This window comes from Chiloscyllium plagiosum, unplaced genomic scaffold (assembly GCF_037043375.1).
Source record: "Chiloscyllium plagiosum isolate Xiang-an unplaced genomic scaffold, Cpla_swu_hap1 HiC_scaffold_18, whole genome shotgun sequence".
NCBI classification, from domain to species: domain Eukaryota; kingdom Metazoa; phylum Chordata; class Chondrichthyes; order Orectolobiformes; family Hemiscylliidae; genus Chiloscyllium; species Chiloscyllium plagiosum.
Genome location: NW_028270156.1, coordinates 33147567 through 33163596, shown reverse-complemented (window position 1 = coordinate 33163596; position 16030 = coordinate 33147567). Strand labels below are relative to the sequence as shown.

At 42.0% G+C, this 16030-nt stretch overlaps 1 protein-coding gene across 1 annotated transcript in view; it reads right to left on the bottom strand.

The window, feature by feature from the left end:
• galnt18b (UDP-N-acetyl-alpha-D-galactosamine:polypeptide N-acetylgalactosaminyltransferase 18b) overlaps positions 1-16030 on the bottom strand; it is a 245720-nt gene that overhangs the window by 39632 nt on the left and 190058 nt on the right. The window contains exon 10 of the mRNA XM_043705680.2: positions 10106-10270. Within this exon, the coding sequence (XP_043561615.1) occupies positions 10106-10270 (165 nt within the window). The remainder of the gene's footprint in view (positions 1-10105; positions 10271-16030) is intronic.

Sequence of the window (16030 nt, the reverse complement as noted above, 5' to 3'; positions counted from 1 at the left end):
TGCTTGAAAAGTCGATTTGCCTGCTCTTCGGATGCTGCCTGACCTGCTGCATTTTTCCAGCACCACTCTGATCTTGACTCTAATCTCAAGCATCTGCAGTACCCATTTCCATCTGGTTTGAGGAAGAAGGCTGGTTCCCCCACCCCTATCAAATTTCACTAATCAGTAGTTCTTAGGGTTAAACGGTCAGCAGAGATCTCTCCTGTTGCCTGTTAAATCACAGCAGCAGTAAGATGAAGCCTATAATTAGGAATTCATTGCCAATTTGAGCCTTAATTAGGTCATGTGTAGGTGAACCAGCCAATTTCTTCCCCCGTTCTGCATGTAAAAGCATGGCCGTGAACGTGGGGGTGTGTTTGGCACTGGCCTCCAATGCCCTAATTTACACACCTGATCATCTGTTTCCCAACCATGGGTGGGACCTGTAATTTCATGCCTCAGAATTAAAACTGGGTCCATTGTGCATGCATCCATTTACATTGGCAAACATTTTAAATTATGTAATTGTTCAAACTGTTTATTCATTCACATTAAATGGTGCAATTAAGTTAATTAACTTATAGCTTCTCTTTGCTTTACTCCCTTAGTTACAGTGAGGCAAAACTTTAGAGGATTTTGTACAGCCTGAGGATACGGTGATAAAATCTCAAGTTTGAAAAATCTGAGTTAAAGCGATTCTTATCTGTTCAAAAGTAAATTCTCCAGATTTCTTCTGAAGGAAACATGGGTCCATTCACAAAGTGTTAAAACTGACTATTCTAGGATTAGGTGATGTAGCCATGTTTTTATAATATATATCATATTGTCATCTTTTCACTGTCGTTGGGTCAAAATCTAGAATGCCTTCCCAACAGCATTCTGGTTGAACCTACAAGAGATTAAGTTAGCTCACCACCTTTCTCAAGGGCAGTTTAAGCATTGGTAATAAATGTTGGTCTTGCCAGCAATATCCACATCCTGACAAAAATATTTCTGGATTATTTACTTTTTAGTTCCATTATTAAGAATTGCTATGGTCCCTTGTGCTGAGGCAAAATTCTAGTTAGATATGAGCTGTTAAATTTATAAATGGACATAAATGAGAAGCAAATTATGTTAAACTTTTTAGTTTAACCTAGCCTGAGTCTCAGAAGTGAAATAGAATTCACCCAATGAATTCCACCCAACGAAGCAGTAATAAGCTGCAACCGAAATAATTGTGCAACATTCGAGTTTGTGCAAACTCTAACCTAATCCTTTCAAATCTATTATTTGTATAACTATCAAGAATTCTGATTATTGTTGATTTGCATTAATTTCTTGACATTTCCTTCTATATGAATGAATGAATGCAATTCTCATTTTAACTCAAATTGATATTGCTATTCGATAATGTCAATCATAGTTTTGTGCAACACATGAACATATGGATTAAGAACATTTGAGCTGTCAAGCCTATTCTGCTCCTCAATAAGATCCTGGCTGATCTGTTTGTGTTCTAAATACCACATTCCCATCTGCACCCAATGATGTCCTTGCCCAACAAGAATCTTTCCACTCATTCCTTAATAACATTCCATGACACTGCTGCCTGAGGCAAAGACTTCTAAGCTCGTGTAAGTTCAGAGAAAAATTGCCCTCATCTCTATTTTAAAAGATCGACACCTAATTACAAAACTGTGTCCTCTGTTTCTGGACTCACCCACAAGAGTAAACACCTTGTCAAGGAATTTAAGCTCTTAGAAACATTAATCAAATCACCTCTGAGCTTTGTGAAAACAAATACAGCCAGTCAAACCTATTGTCATAAGACAGTCTACTCATTTCGGGTATCAACCTTGTTTTACAAGTATCCAGAATGTCAAGGTAAATGGAGTATAGTTTCCTGCTTTTGTCCTTTCTTGAATAGAGGGATCAAAATTGCCAATTTTCAGCCTAATAGAAAGCTAACAAATTTTGAAAAAATAACACTAACAGATCTATTAGCTCATTAGACAACTCCAAGATTCTAGGAAGAAGTCCTTCAGGATCTGAGATTTATCAACTCACCGTTTCACCTGTTGTTCCCTAGTGATGGTAATTTTGCCAAGTTCTTCTCTTCCTTCAAACTTCTAACTTAAAGCTATTACTGGAATGTTTTTATAACCTCTATACTGAAGACAGAAGCAAAATATTTATTCATTACACCATCCCTTTATTATTACCTGCTATTAACTTCCTACTATTACCCTATAGAGGACCACCACATCCTTAACTCAGTCTTCCTTTTTAGATAACCTATAGAAACTCTTGGTATCTGTTTTTACATTTCTAGATAGTTTACTCCCGTGCTCTAATTTAATCGTCCTGATTAATATTTTAGTCATTCTCTGCCATTCTTTGTCTTCTGACCAACTATCTGACTTGCTACTCACATTTGCACAATTATACTGTCTGGATGCTAGTAGACCACTCCCGCCTCTTTTCTGTGCTATTTCTCATCTCAACAGAAAGTTTCTGCATCGTGATCTCTTGGAGCAAGGTCATCTCCAACTATTGTACCAATACCATCTTTAATTAAGAGAGCCATTCCTCTATCCTTACCCAACTAACTATTGTTCTTAAATGTCATCCATTAGTGTACATAACTGAATCCTTGTCATCATCTTCATAGAATCATAATATCCCTACAGTGCAGAAAGAGGCCATTTGACCCATCGAGTTAGGACTGACTCTCTGAAGAGCATCCCACTCTATCACCATAACTCTGCATTTACCATTGCTAATCCACCTCATTAGAATCAGAAATAGTGACAATCTGGACAGTTTGAACAGATTGACAGAACTAAAAAAAAATAATCAGTTCCTGCAATAGTGCTATCATAAGTTGACTGAGTCTAAAGTGATAGAGCTGAAAATATGTTGCTGGAAAAGCGCAGCAGGTCAGGCAGCATCCAAGGAACAGGAGAATCGATGTTTCGGGCATAAGCCCTTCTTCAGGAAGCAATATTTTGCTTCTGATCTCCAGCATCTGCAGCCCTCACTTTCTCCTTGAGTCTAAAGTGATAGTTGACAAAGCAATAGTATAACATCAACAATCTTGTAAACATAGTTGCATTTATCAGCTTCATCAGAATTACAAAACTGATAGCCTGTCGAAAGCACAAATTAAACCCCACCACAGGCCAATGACATTAGTACATTTTAACATTTGTTAGTAGCATATTAGCATATTTAGCATCTCCACAGACTGAATTGACATGACATTTTAGTTCCACGAGATAGAGAAAATGCTGTCTAAATATGCAAATGCTTACAACTAGTGCCTTTGATTTGGAGTTTCACTCCAAATAATTATACTCATTTTATTTGTGATTCAATGAAGAATTAACGTCATGGAATTTAGTTTTGTTGACTAATATCAATTGAAAACTGTAGTAGTATTTACATCTGAAATAGAAGACCTATTTGAGCACTGACTTCAAAATTAAACATGTGAAATCTAATAAATGTATAGAATTAGGTCTAAAGTTAGAAATGAGATTATGAACTAATACAATGTATTTTTATAAACACCATAATCAGTAATAAAGAAAAACGCTGAACTGAAAGTTGCCAAATATTAGCAGATGCCCTTTGCTGCTATTGACAACGCATTAAAACTTTGCTGGGGGTATAGAATCTAACAAGACTGTAATGAAAGAATTTGAAAAGAAATTTCCATGCAAGTTTACCTTTTCAATCATAGGATGAAACAACATTTATTGCAATCAGAATAAATCTCAACATGGAATAACAGGAGGGCATCTTCATAATGGCTATTAGATAATATTATTCATTTCAATATGTACTATCAATTCATAAAATTTGTTATAATAGCTATGTGCCTTTAGCTTTGTCCTTTTGTTATCTTTTCAGCATTTAGTTTTGACAGGTGGTATCTTCTTGTGTTATATCTCTTTGTCCTTCCTGTCATTTTCTGACCTTTATTTTTCACATTAGTATTTTGCTCATTTGCCTCAACTTCAAGCCTTGATTTGTTAAAATTACCCAAGCTTGATCCCTTTGTCTGCTTATTTATTTTAAAGCCCTCTTCAGTTCCCTTGTTAGAAAACTCATTAAAACTTCAGTCCCAGCATGGTTCAAATGTAGAAACCAGGGGAAATCAGCAGAATTTAATCATTTAAAAAAAAACAAAGATTCAGGTCCTCGATACCAATTAATTTCATTAGTACTAGTTTCTGAGCCATCACAGTCTCATCAAGAAAAACACATAACATTCTACCAACAGAGCATCATGAAACAGTTCTGACTACATATTGAAATGCAAGGGGGTATTGTGATGAATTATCATATTGATGCTTTATATAAATACATCAAATAGCTACTCACTCCTATTTCTTCACTAGTAATACCTGTGTACTGATTATAATGAAGTCAACCAGAATATGAAGAATACCAGAAGTAGAGGCTATAAATATAAAAGAGTCACTAAAGGAATTGAGGAGAAACATCTTTACCCAGGGAATAGTGAAGACTGTGAATCTCAATACCAAAAGCATACTGTCTGGATGCATAACGGCTTGGTACGGCAACTGCATTGCCCACGACCGGAAGAAACTTCAGAAGATTGGGTGTGCAGCCTAGGCCATCATGGAAACCAAACTCCCATCTATGGAGTCCATTTACACTTCTCGTTGCCATGGAAAGGCTGCTGACATCATTAAAGACCCATCCCACCCTGTTAATGCTCTTCTACAATCTCTTCTGTCAGGCAGAAGATACAGAAGCTTGAACACATGCACCAATAGAACAGCTTCATCCCTGCCATTATTAGACTGCTGAATGGACTCTGTAATCCGGGTTCAATTCCCGCCTCAGGCGACTGACTGTGTGGAGTTTGCACGTTCTCCCCGTGTCTGCGTGGGTTTCCTCCGGGTGCTCCGGTTTCCTCCCACAGTCCAAAGATGTGCAGGGTCAGGTGAATTGGCCATGCTAAATTACCCGTAGTGTTAGGTAAGGGGTAAATGTAGGGGTATGGGTGGGTTCGCTTCGGCGGGTCGGTGTGGACTTGTTGGGCCGAAGGGCCTGTTTCCACACTGTAATGTAATCTGTAATCTGTAATTTCAAATAATGTTGATCTTGCTAAAGTTGATCTTGCTTTGTGCACCTTCTGTGCAGTTGTAACCTAACTCTAAGCATCCTATGATCTGTATGCCCTTGTTTGCTATGATTTGCCTGTACTGCTCGCAAAACAAAGCCTTTCACTGTACTTAGGTACACACCGATAACATCAAGTGATTGACCAAGCCATATGCTCTACTCCTGCTCTATTACTTATGTTCTTCTGGAATACCAAGGAATTAGCCTGGAGCCAGTCATCAAGCTTATTTTGTGGGACATTAACCACTTTGGAAAGTTGGCTTCCTGAATGGTGTCAGGAGGATCTAGCTGCTAATTCTGGTAGTGAAATGGATTGTCATCTCTGATGGATGTCTCTGTTTACCTGCACAACCCACCAAACAGATTTATTTATTTATGGCTGAACCATTCCATTCCCATATACGACACCAGTTTATTTACAATGCGAAGCACCTCTTATTTCCTTTGGTTTTGGACTAAAAAGAAATGCTATCCATGTGTCTGTCTTTGTGTGTCTGTCTATTTGTGAGAAGGGAATTCAAGTTAAAGTTAAAAGAGTTTAAGTTATACAGATTTGTATGTTAGTAATTCATTTCTTTCTTAAAAACAACCTATTTGTAATAAACAGCTATTTTCCTATTCGGCCTAGAAACCTAGTGAATGTTTTCTTTAAATGTGAGTTAGGTCAATTGATGCCTGAGGAGAATACTCTGGGAATAGTGAGGTTTGATTTCCAGTACACTGCCCCAGTGTGTCATGACAACAGTGCTAGGGAGAATGGATAGAAGAGTACACTTAATTGAATAGGTCTACCAAAGAGTTGGCATGGGCACAATGGCATATGAATGGTTTCTTTCTGTACTGTACTACAAGTCGGGCCAAATTCTCAGTGAAACTGCTTTGTCAAATGAGATTGATGGCACCCAGTCTCCTATAGCTTACTGTGACTTTCTCTCAACTTCTTCAGCTCTTCACTTCATTAATCATAAACTCGGGCTCTTCTTTTTTATTCTTCCACAGGATGAGTGGGTCACTGACTAGACTAGCATTTTATTGCCCATTCCTAATTGCCTAGAGGGCAGTTAAGAGTCAACTACATTGCTGCGGGTCTGGAGTCACATATAGGCCAGACCAGGTAAGGATCGCAGATTTCCTTCCTGACAGGACCTTAACTGATCCAGGTGGGTTTTTCCTGACAACTGACTATGGTTTCATGGTCATCATTAGACTCTTTATTCCATATTTATTTGTTATTGAATTCAAATCTGCCATGGTAGGATTTGAACCTACATCTCCAGAACATTAGAGTCGAACAGTGTGGTGCTGGAAAAGCACAGCCAGTCAGGCAGTATCTAAGGAACAGAAGAATTGACATTTCGAGCAAGAGCCCTTCATCAGAAATGTGGCTTGTGGCCCACAGGGTCTGAGAGATAAATAGGAGGGGGCAGGGCTGGGGGGGGCAGGTAGCTGGGAATGCGATAGGTAGATGAAGGTGGGGTGAAAGTGATAGGTCGAAGAATAGGGTGGAGCAGATAGGTGGGAAGGAAGATGGACAGGTAGAACAGTTCAAGACAGCGGTGCCGAGTTGGAAGGTTGGAACTGGGATAAGGTGTGGGGAGGGGAAATAAGGAAACTGGGAAAATCCACATTGATCTCATGTGGTTGGAGGGTCCCAAGGTGGAAGATACGGAGTTCTTCCTCCAGATGTCAGGTGGTTAGGTTTGGTGATGGAGGAGGCCCAGGACTTGCATGTCCTTGGCAGAGTGGGAGGGGGAGTTAAAGTGTTCAGCACAGGGTCGTGGGATTGTTCAGTGCATGTGTCCCAAAGATGTTCTCTGAAACAATCTGCAAGTTGGCGCCCTGTCTCCCTAATGTAGAGGAGACCACATCAGGTGCAACGGATACAGATGACGTGTGTGGAAGTACAGGTAAATTTCTGTCGGATGTGGAAGGATCCTTTGGGGTCCCCCATGACACCCACCAACCCACCCTCCACTCCCGATACCTTGTCCTGTCACTGCAAGAGGTGTAAAACCTGCACCCACACTTCCCCCCTCACCTCCATCCAGGACCCCAAAGTTTGGGTCTGCTACGTGGATGACACCTTTGTCATCACAATGTGGAACAAATCAAAGGAAACATACAACACCATTAACAATATCCTGACAGGCATAAAATTCACAAAAGAGGAGAAGAACAACAACAGACTCCCATTCTGAGACCTGACAGTTAAAGGTACAGTTAACGGAGAGCTTCAAACCAGTATCTACAGAAAAGCAACAAACACAGACCAAATACTTAACTTCAGAAACAATCATCCCAACACCCACAAACAGAGCTGCATCAAGACATGTTATCAATGAGCTCATTATTTAAATGAGCTACATTATTTCAATCACACTGCAGCACCCAAAAAGTAAAAAATGCAGAAGAAAAATATCTATACAACGTTTTCAAGAAAAACAGGTACCCAATAAACACAATCCGCCGATTCCTCAGAAACAAACCCAAATAAACAGACCCAATGTGACCAAAAACTATAGCCACATTACCTTACATTAAAGATGTAACAGAAATAACTTCCAGACTACTCAGACCCCTTGGCATCATGGTCATCCACAAACCTACCAACACACTTAAACAGCAACTAATGAACCTAAAGGATCCATCAGATACTAACAACAAAACTAACGACATTTACAAGATACCATGCAAGAACTATAAGAAACACTACATCGGACAAATAAGCAGGAAACTTGCCATCAGGATACACGAACACTAACTAGCCACCAAAAGACTCACTAGTTTCCATACATACAGACAAAGAAATACACCACTTTGACTGGGATAACACACACATTCTAGTATAGACAAAACACAGACACGCACAAGAATTCTTAGAGGCATGGTATTCTCATGGAATCATACAGTCATAGAGATGTACAGTATGGAAACAGACCCTTCAGTCCAACCCGTCCATGCCAACCAGATATCCCAACCAATCTAGTCCCACCTGCCAGCACCCAGTCCATATCCCTCCAAACCCTTTCTATTCATGAACCCATCCAAATGCCTCTTAAATGTTGCAACTGTACCAGCCTCCACCACTTCCCCTGGCAGCTCATTCCATACACGTACCACCCTCTGAAGTGAAAAGGTTGTCCCTTAGGCCTCTTTTATATCTTTCCCCTCTCAGCTTAAACCTATGCCCTCTAGTTCTGGACTCCCTCACCCCAGGGAAAAGACTTTGCCTATTTACCCTATCCACGCCCCTCATAATTTTGTAAATCTCGAAAAGGTCACCCCTCAGCCTCTGACGCTCCAGGGAAAACAGCCACAGCCTGTTCAGCCTCTCCCTATAGCTCAAATCCTCCAATCCTGGCAACATCCTTGTAAATCTTTTCTGAACCCTTTCAAGTTTCACAACATCTTTCCGATAGGAAGGAGACCAGAATTGCACGCAATATTCCAACAGTGGCTTAACCATTGTCCTGTACAGCCGCAACATGACCTCCCAACTTCTGTACTCAATACTCTGACCAATAAAGGAAAGCATACCAAACGCCTTCTTCACTATCCTATCTACCTGCGACTCAATATTCAAGGAGCTATGAACCTGCACTCCAAGGTCTCTTTGTTCAGCAACACTCCCTGGGACCTTACCATTAAGTGTATAAGTCTTGCTAAAATGCAGCACCTCGCATTTATCTGAATTAAACTCCATCTGCCACTTCTCAGCCCATTGGCCCATCTGGTCAAGATCCTGTTGTAATCTGAGGTAACCCTCTTCGCTGTCCACTACACCTCCAATTTTGGTGTCATCTGCAAACTTACTAACTGTACCTCTCATGCTCGCATCCAAATCATTTATGTAGATGACAAAAAATAGTGGACCCAGCACTGATCCTTGTGGCACTCCACTGGTCGCAGGCCTCTAGTCTGAAAAACAACCCTCCACCACCCTCTGTCTTCTATCTTTGAGCCAGTTCTATATCCAAATGACTAGTTCTGTCTGTATTCCATGAGATCTAACCATGCTAATCAGTCTCCAATGGGGAACTTTGTTGAACGCCTTACTGAAGTCCATATAGATCACATCTACTGCTCTGCCCTCATCAATCCTCTTTGTTACTTCCTCAAAAAACTCAATCAAGTTTGTGAGACATGATGCATGGTATTCTAACCAGAACTTTATCAATAAACACATCAATTTAGGTCTTTTCTAACTTCCCTTAAAAGAAAACCGGAAATTACATCACCCACCTTAAGAAACCAAGACCTATAAATAGAGAGGTGGGACATACCATCAGTGCTTTACCAGAGACTCTGTCTGATGATGTTACCTAGTATGGTGACGAAACATCTGAAAAAACCTTCCAGCTTAGCGAGCTAACTTACATACTTATCACCAACCTGAACTACAAATCTTCTCAAAAATGCATCTCAGGTGCTTATCTCAGGGAATTGCTCAGCTGGAGAGGTGGAAATATTTCCATTTCTAGGACCATCCAGTGATCAATTATGGTGCCATAATTGAAGTCCAGAGGCACATCACTTCAGACACTACAAATCACAAACCACCCCTCTCACAGTGGTGCTTTAACAAGAATTTAGTCGAGAGGAAAGGATAGTTCACTCCCCATTTCACAGACATGGACCTGAAAATGTTGCTGGATGGGGCAGTAGAGAAAAGGGAAATCTTTTTTCCTGTAGACCAACACAGGAGACCAGACCAAACCAGGCTGGACCCAACCTGCAGCCAAGGTCAGTGCTGTCTCCAGGGCAAATTGGGACACATGCATTATGATCTGGCAGAAGTATACAAGGTTCTAGTTATCCCTGAGCTGCAAAGTAAAGTGTTGAAGAGTTGAAGTGGCCTCTATGTTTGTCCAAGAGCCAGCATGATGGCGCTAGTATGAAAGTTAAATGAACAAAAGCTCCCAGGGTATTCATTACATCAACTGTAATCTTTATCTAACCAAAGTACTCATGCCAAAATATTCACCTGAGTAAAGAGCCAATAAAGCTTCATTCGCTTTGCTTTGGCGTAACTGCACTCAATCAGTCTAGGCTTGTTGTTCACATCTACCAAGCATTTGTTGTCATCGTCATCAATAGTGGGACTCAATATCCCCACACGGATCTGCTGATTGCTCATGTAGTAAACGTTCTGAAAGAAAAAGATGGAGAAACATTAGTTTCCAAGGCCACACAATCAATGCATTCCGAAACATTTTTATTTCATTCATTCTCTCATTTCTCAACCTTTTTTGGCCCTGGGGAGATGGTGGTGGACTTCCTTGTTAAACCTTTGTTTGTGAGTTTGATATGTTTGCCACTTCAGAGTTAAAATACGAGTCAAAGTATCTCAGTTTGGGATTGGAGTCACAATAGGAGAAAGTGAGGACTGCGGATACTGGATATCAGAATAGAAAAGTGTAGTGCTGCAAAAGCAGAGCAGGTCAGGCAGCATCTGAGGAGCAGGAGAATCAATGTTTTGGGCATTAGCCCTTCATCAGGAATGATGAAAGGCTTATGCCCGAAACGTCAATTCTCCTGCTCCTTGGATGCTACTTGATTTGCTGTGCTTTTCCAGCACCACACTTTTCTACACTGGAGTCACAATAGACAAGATAAGGATGACTGGTTATTTCTCTGAGAGATCATTAGTGAACCAGACAAACTCATTGGATACAGTCAGGAGACTCAAAAACAGCAGAGTCCATTAGAATTTCCCACCTCAACTGGTTCTAAAAGCTAAAATTGCAAGCAACATTAAAACAGTAGATTCTATAGAAAGTAAAGCTATGATTCCTTGTGGTGTCCATCAGTGGTAGAAGGCATTGACTGAAGCAGGATTTACCATGAAACAGACCCATTTTGTCATTTCTTCAATGAAGCTTGGGCTGAGAAAGGTTCTGAAATGGCTTAGAAATCTTCATTTTCAAAAAACAGTGTTGATATTCAGTGATGGAGGAAAGGAACCTTAGACTCAGTATTGATCTTCCAAATCTCTGCCAGACCTTGAGGCAGGGTTTCCTGATCTTCAGCTGGAACAGCCCAGTCTCTTGCCTGGTCCTCAAGGATGATCTTTCTGAAGCTTGAATGGAGTTTCACAGATGGATAGTGACATGTCATTGGTTCCCCTGCCAGGGATTCCCTCCATAAATCTCTCCACCATTCTTCATCACATTACTCCATTAAAACATTTCTAATTGATCAAAATTGAGGTCATCTAATATCTCCTTACGCTACCCAGTGTCAAATTTTGTCCAAGAGTCACTCCTGAGTATTTTTATTATTTTAGAGGCATTAAATAAATGCAAGTTTTTGTTGAATGCAGTCAATAAATTGTCTACCAACTCTGATAATATGTCTACTAAACTAAACTTTATTTAGTCATAGCTGTTTTATATGGGTCTGAAAGTGTGAATGCTAATTGGGAGCACTCACTATGATGTCATGATGAATGTTAGTGAGAGTAACTAAGGATCTTGGAGGAGTTAGAGCGAAGACCACATCCTCTTAAGAATGTATATCATGTCCTCATAATGTGTAAAATGTTGCAGAGGGCTGAATTTTGCCATAAACCAGCTAAGTCTCAGTTTTGAGGAGTTTCATAAACATTTCTCTCCATAGGCCCTAGCTTGGTTTCTCACTCTGTTCTCTGCAGCTCACCTCATGAGCTATGTCCCATGCCTCGATAGCATCCCACTTGTGCTAGCTTGTATTTACCAGTGCCAGGATCTCCTGGCATTCCTGGTGCCATATTTAAAATGCAGTTGTGCACCAGGTTAAGTGGCTGCCCTGCACAGTCCCTATGTGTGAAGAATGGCCCTGGAAATGTCGGACAGCGGTAGGTGTTAGCTTCCTGCTTCACTGATACGTTCCTGGAGGTCCTGGTGGATGGGGTGATATAAAGGAGGATCATCCTCTTTCCTTAGAACTGCTGGTTGGGATCATAACACTAGAACCTGCCAGCCTGGTCTGAAGTTGTCATTTGGTCAATGCTGTTTCCACTGTCAGAAGGAGGTTATTGACCTCCTGTGCCCCTTGAGGATAAGTACAAACATCTTCTCTCTGTTACCTCACACTCAATCTCTCTCTCTGTTACTGAACCTACCAACCACCAAATCTCATGGTTTACTGCTCTCACTATTAGATACAGTATCTTCCCTCACTCGCTATCACCCACCCTAATTCCCCCCTTCCTACTAACCCTATATGGCCTCTGTACTGCCTACTCATTTACTCAGGACACCTCACCTCAACCTTTTCTGCACCTTCACTAGCGCCAATAGTCCATTATCATCTCACTCAATCCCTCCCTTTGCCTCATTCCAGAAGAAAACAGCCCACAATAAGGAAGACACAGCCAAGATAGGTGGTGGGTGAAATAACTTGACAGAGGCCAGTATCCCATCACCAAGTCATCCTTTATTCACATGTGAACAATCCTTGATTATAGTACTCATACAGAGTCAGGCAGCAGCGTGTCAGTATCTCGGACACTCACCCTTTTATTATGTCAGCCATTGCTCCCTGATTGGATCAGGTTAGCAGATCCCACCTTGTTACAGTCACTACAGTGGGGTGCCCGACACCCATCTTCTCACTCTCTATGAGGAGAGGGTCCTTGCGTTAGCAAAAGATGATAATGACCATTCATGTAGCAATACTGAAAACTCCAAAAAAGGAACCAAAGAGTTGTTCACAAATGTCATGCTACACTCCCAATAACATCACCATGAATGCACTCATAACATGCCTGAATGTCAACCCCTATTTCACATCTCACTCTCTCTTTTGACTCCTGCAGATATCAGTTCCTATCTGCATGATCTTTGCCATGAAGAGAGCAGCCCATGGGACGTCATCTCCTTCTCCACTTCGGAGGAAGCACTACAATGCCTCAGAGGAAGCACAATCAAGGCTGCCACCTTGCACCCTCCACCAGCTCAGATCACATGGAATCCAGGGGAAGCTAGCCAATTGGATAATTGAAGGTAGAAGACAGATGGTGGTGGTAGAAGCTGAAAAATGTGTTGCTGGAAAAGCGCAGCAGGTCAGGCAGCATCAAAGGAGCAGGAGAATCAACGTTTGGGGCAAAAGCCCTCCTGAAGAAGGGCTTATGCCAGAAACGTTAATTCACCTTCTCCTTTGATGCTGCCTGACCTGCTGCGCTTTTCCAGCAACACATTTTTCAGCTCTGATCTTCAGCATCTGTAGTCCTCACTTTCTCCAGGTGATGGTAGAAGGTTGTTTTTCAGACTGAGGTCTGTGACCAGCGGGTTGCTGGGTCTACTACTTTCCTTTATTTGTATAAGTGATTTGAACGTGACTATAGGAGGTATAGTTAGTAGGTTTGCAGATGACACCAAAATAGTTCGTGTAGTGGACAGTGAAGAAGGTTAGCTCGGAGTACAACAAGACTTTAATCAGATGGGTCGATGGACAAGGAGTAGCAGATGATGTTTCATTTAATAGATGTGAGGTGTTGCATTTAGGTAAGGCAAACCAGGGCAGAACTTATACAGTTAATGGTAGGGCCTTGGGAAGTGTTGCTGAACAAAGAGACATTGGAGTGTAGGTGCAAAGTTCCTTGAAAGTGGAGTCGCAGATAGATAGGATAGGGAAGAAGGCGTTTGGTATGTTTTCCTTCATTGGTCAGTGTATTGATTATTGGAGCTGGAGGTCATGTTGAGGCTGTACAGGACATTGGTGAGGCCACTTTTGGAATACTGCGTACAATTCTGGTCTCCCTGCAATAGGAAAAATGTTGTTAAACTTGAAAGCGTTCAGAAAGATTTACAAGGATATTGCCAGCATTGGAGGGTTTAAGCTATAATGAGAGGCTGAATAGGCTGGGGCTTTTTCCCTGGAGCGTCAGAGGCTGATGAGTGGATTTATAAAGGTTTATAAAGTCATGAGGGGCATGGATAGGGTAAATAGCCAAGGTTAGGAGAGTCTAAAACTAGAAGGTATAGGTTTAAGGTGAGAGGGAAAAGATTTAAAAGGGATCTGAGAGCAACTTTTCACAAAGAGGGTGATGTACGTCTGGATTGAGCTGCCAAGGAGATGATGGAGGCAGGTACAATGATAACATTTAAAAGGCAATTGGATGGGTATATGAATAGGAAGGGTTTAGAGGGATACTGGCTAAATGCTGGTAAATGGGACCAGGTCAGATTGGGATATCAGGTCTGCCCAGACAAGTTGGACTGAAGGGTCTGTTTCAGTGCTGTATAACTCATTCGACGTTTCGGGCATAAGCCCTTCTTCAGGCTTCTTCAGCAGAATTCTCCTGCTCCTTGGATTCTGCCTGACCTGTTGCGCTTTTCCATCAACACATTTTTCAGCTCTGATCTACAGCATCTGCAGTCCTCACTTTCTCCCTGTATAACTCATTGACTCATACACAGGAGCTGCAGGTAGGTTTATCAGAGGCAGGCACTAGGTAAACTGACATGAAAGTTGGAGGGCTCCACCAGCACTATTTCTACCATGCTGCCTCTAGCATGTGAGAATCTGGCAGCCTCCATGGACAAGCTAACGTCTGCCATGGAGAGCCAGGCTCAGCTCTCTGTGTCTGCCGCATGTATGTACAGATGTGCACACTCTTCGACTTCACAGCATTCCATCACACCGGTCATACGTGATCAGCAGCAGCAACAAGGGCTGAAGGACCTTTGACCTTACTCCAGGAACCCCTTAAGCACAACAAGAAAGGCAGCGCTAGTAGGCACCCAGTCAGAGGGGGAAACACATGCAGGAAACATGGCCCCCAACCATGTCCAGACATCTCCTCTGAGGAAGTCCAGAAATTGCTGAGGCCTCTATCTCAATCCTGCCTGTTACCCTCAGCTGTGCAGGGAGGTTAAGCCGATGAGGGTGAACCTGCATCTCGACTGGATACTTTCAGCATTTCTGGGCCCTCCAGACTCAGACATCCCTGGGTTTGGCTGTCCAATGCCAGTGAAGGCCAGGCTCCCTCCGGCCCAGCCATGGTCTATGTGACTGTACTTAGACATTGTCAGAGTGAAAGGAAGAGGAGACCTTACGAAGGTACAGGGTCATTGAGTCATTGAAATGTACAGTGAGTAATACATATAAGCACATTCTCACATTTGTAAATATATGTTCACTGTTCATCAGTTGCTTGGGTGAATGTCATCTTAGCTCCCACTGCAAGAATGAGGGTTCAGAGGCTGGCCATCCTGAGTGCTAAATCTTGTTCTCACTCTGTCGCAGCGATTGCTATTCTTTCTATAGCACGAAACTAGAATGAAACTTTCTCATGATTGAATGAGAGAGCATAAGTTGTTGTGAGGGCTTCCATCCATTTGGAGACATTTTCTAATCAACTTGGTTCAGAGTTGTTATTACACACCTCTGGAGCAGACAGGACCTGAAACTGAGCCTCCTGGCTCAGAGAGAGGAACAATACCACTGTTCTATAAAAGCCCTAAGAGTTGTGGCAGACACACAGATTCCTGTTTTGGCAAGTGGCGATACTTTCAAGACCTCTGGTGGGTCTGGAGAAAGTGAGGACTGCAGATGCTGGAGATCAGAATTGAAAAGTGTGGCACTGGAAAAGCACAGCAGGTTGGGCAGAATCCAAGAAGGGGGAGAGTCAACATTTCACGAACGTGTGGGGAGCTGAGAGATCTACCTATTGCCTTCCCAGCTCCCTTGCCCCAACCCCACATTTATCTCTCAGCCCCTTTCCCCTCCTCCCCAACCCTATATTCCTGATGAAGAGCTTATGCCTGAAACATTGACTTTCCTGCTACTCAGATGCTGCTTGAGCTGCTATGCTTTTCCAGCACCATAGCTTTCAACTCCGGAACTCAGGCCTACTGGCTCACAGGAAGGGACACTACCACTACATCACAAGAGTCTAACTTTATTCCCAACATGAAATGCATAG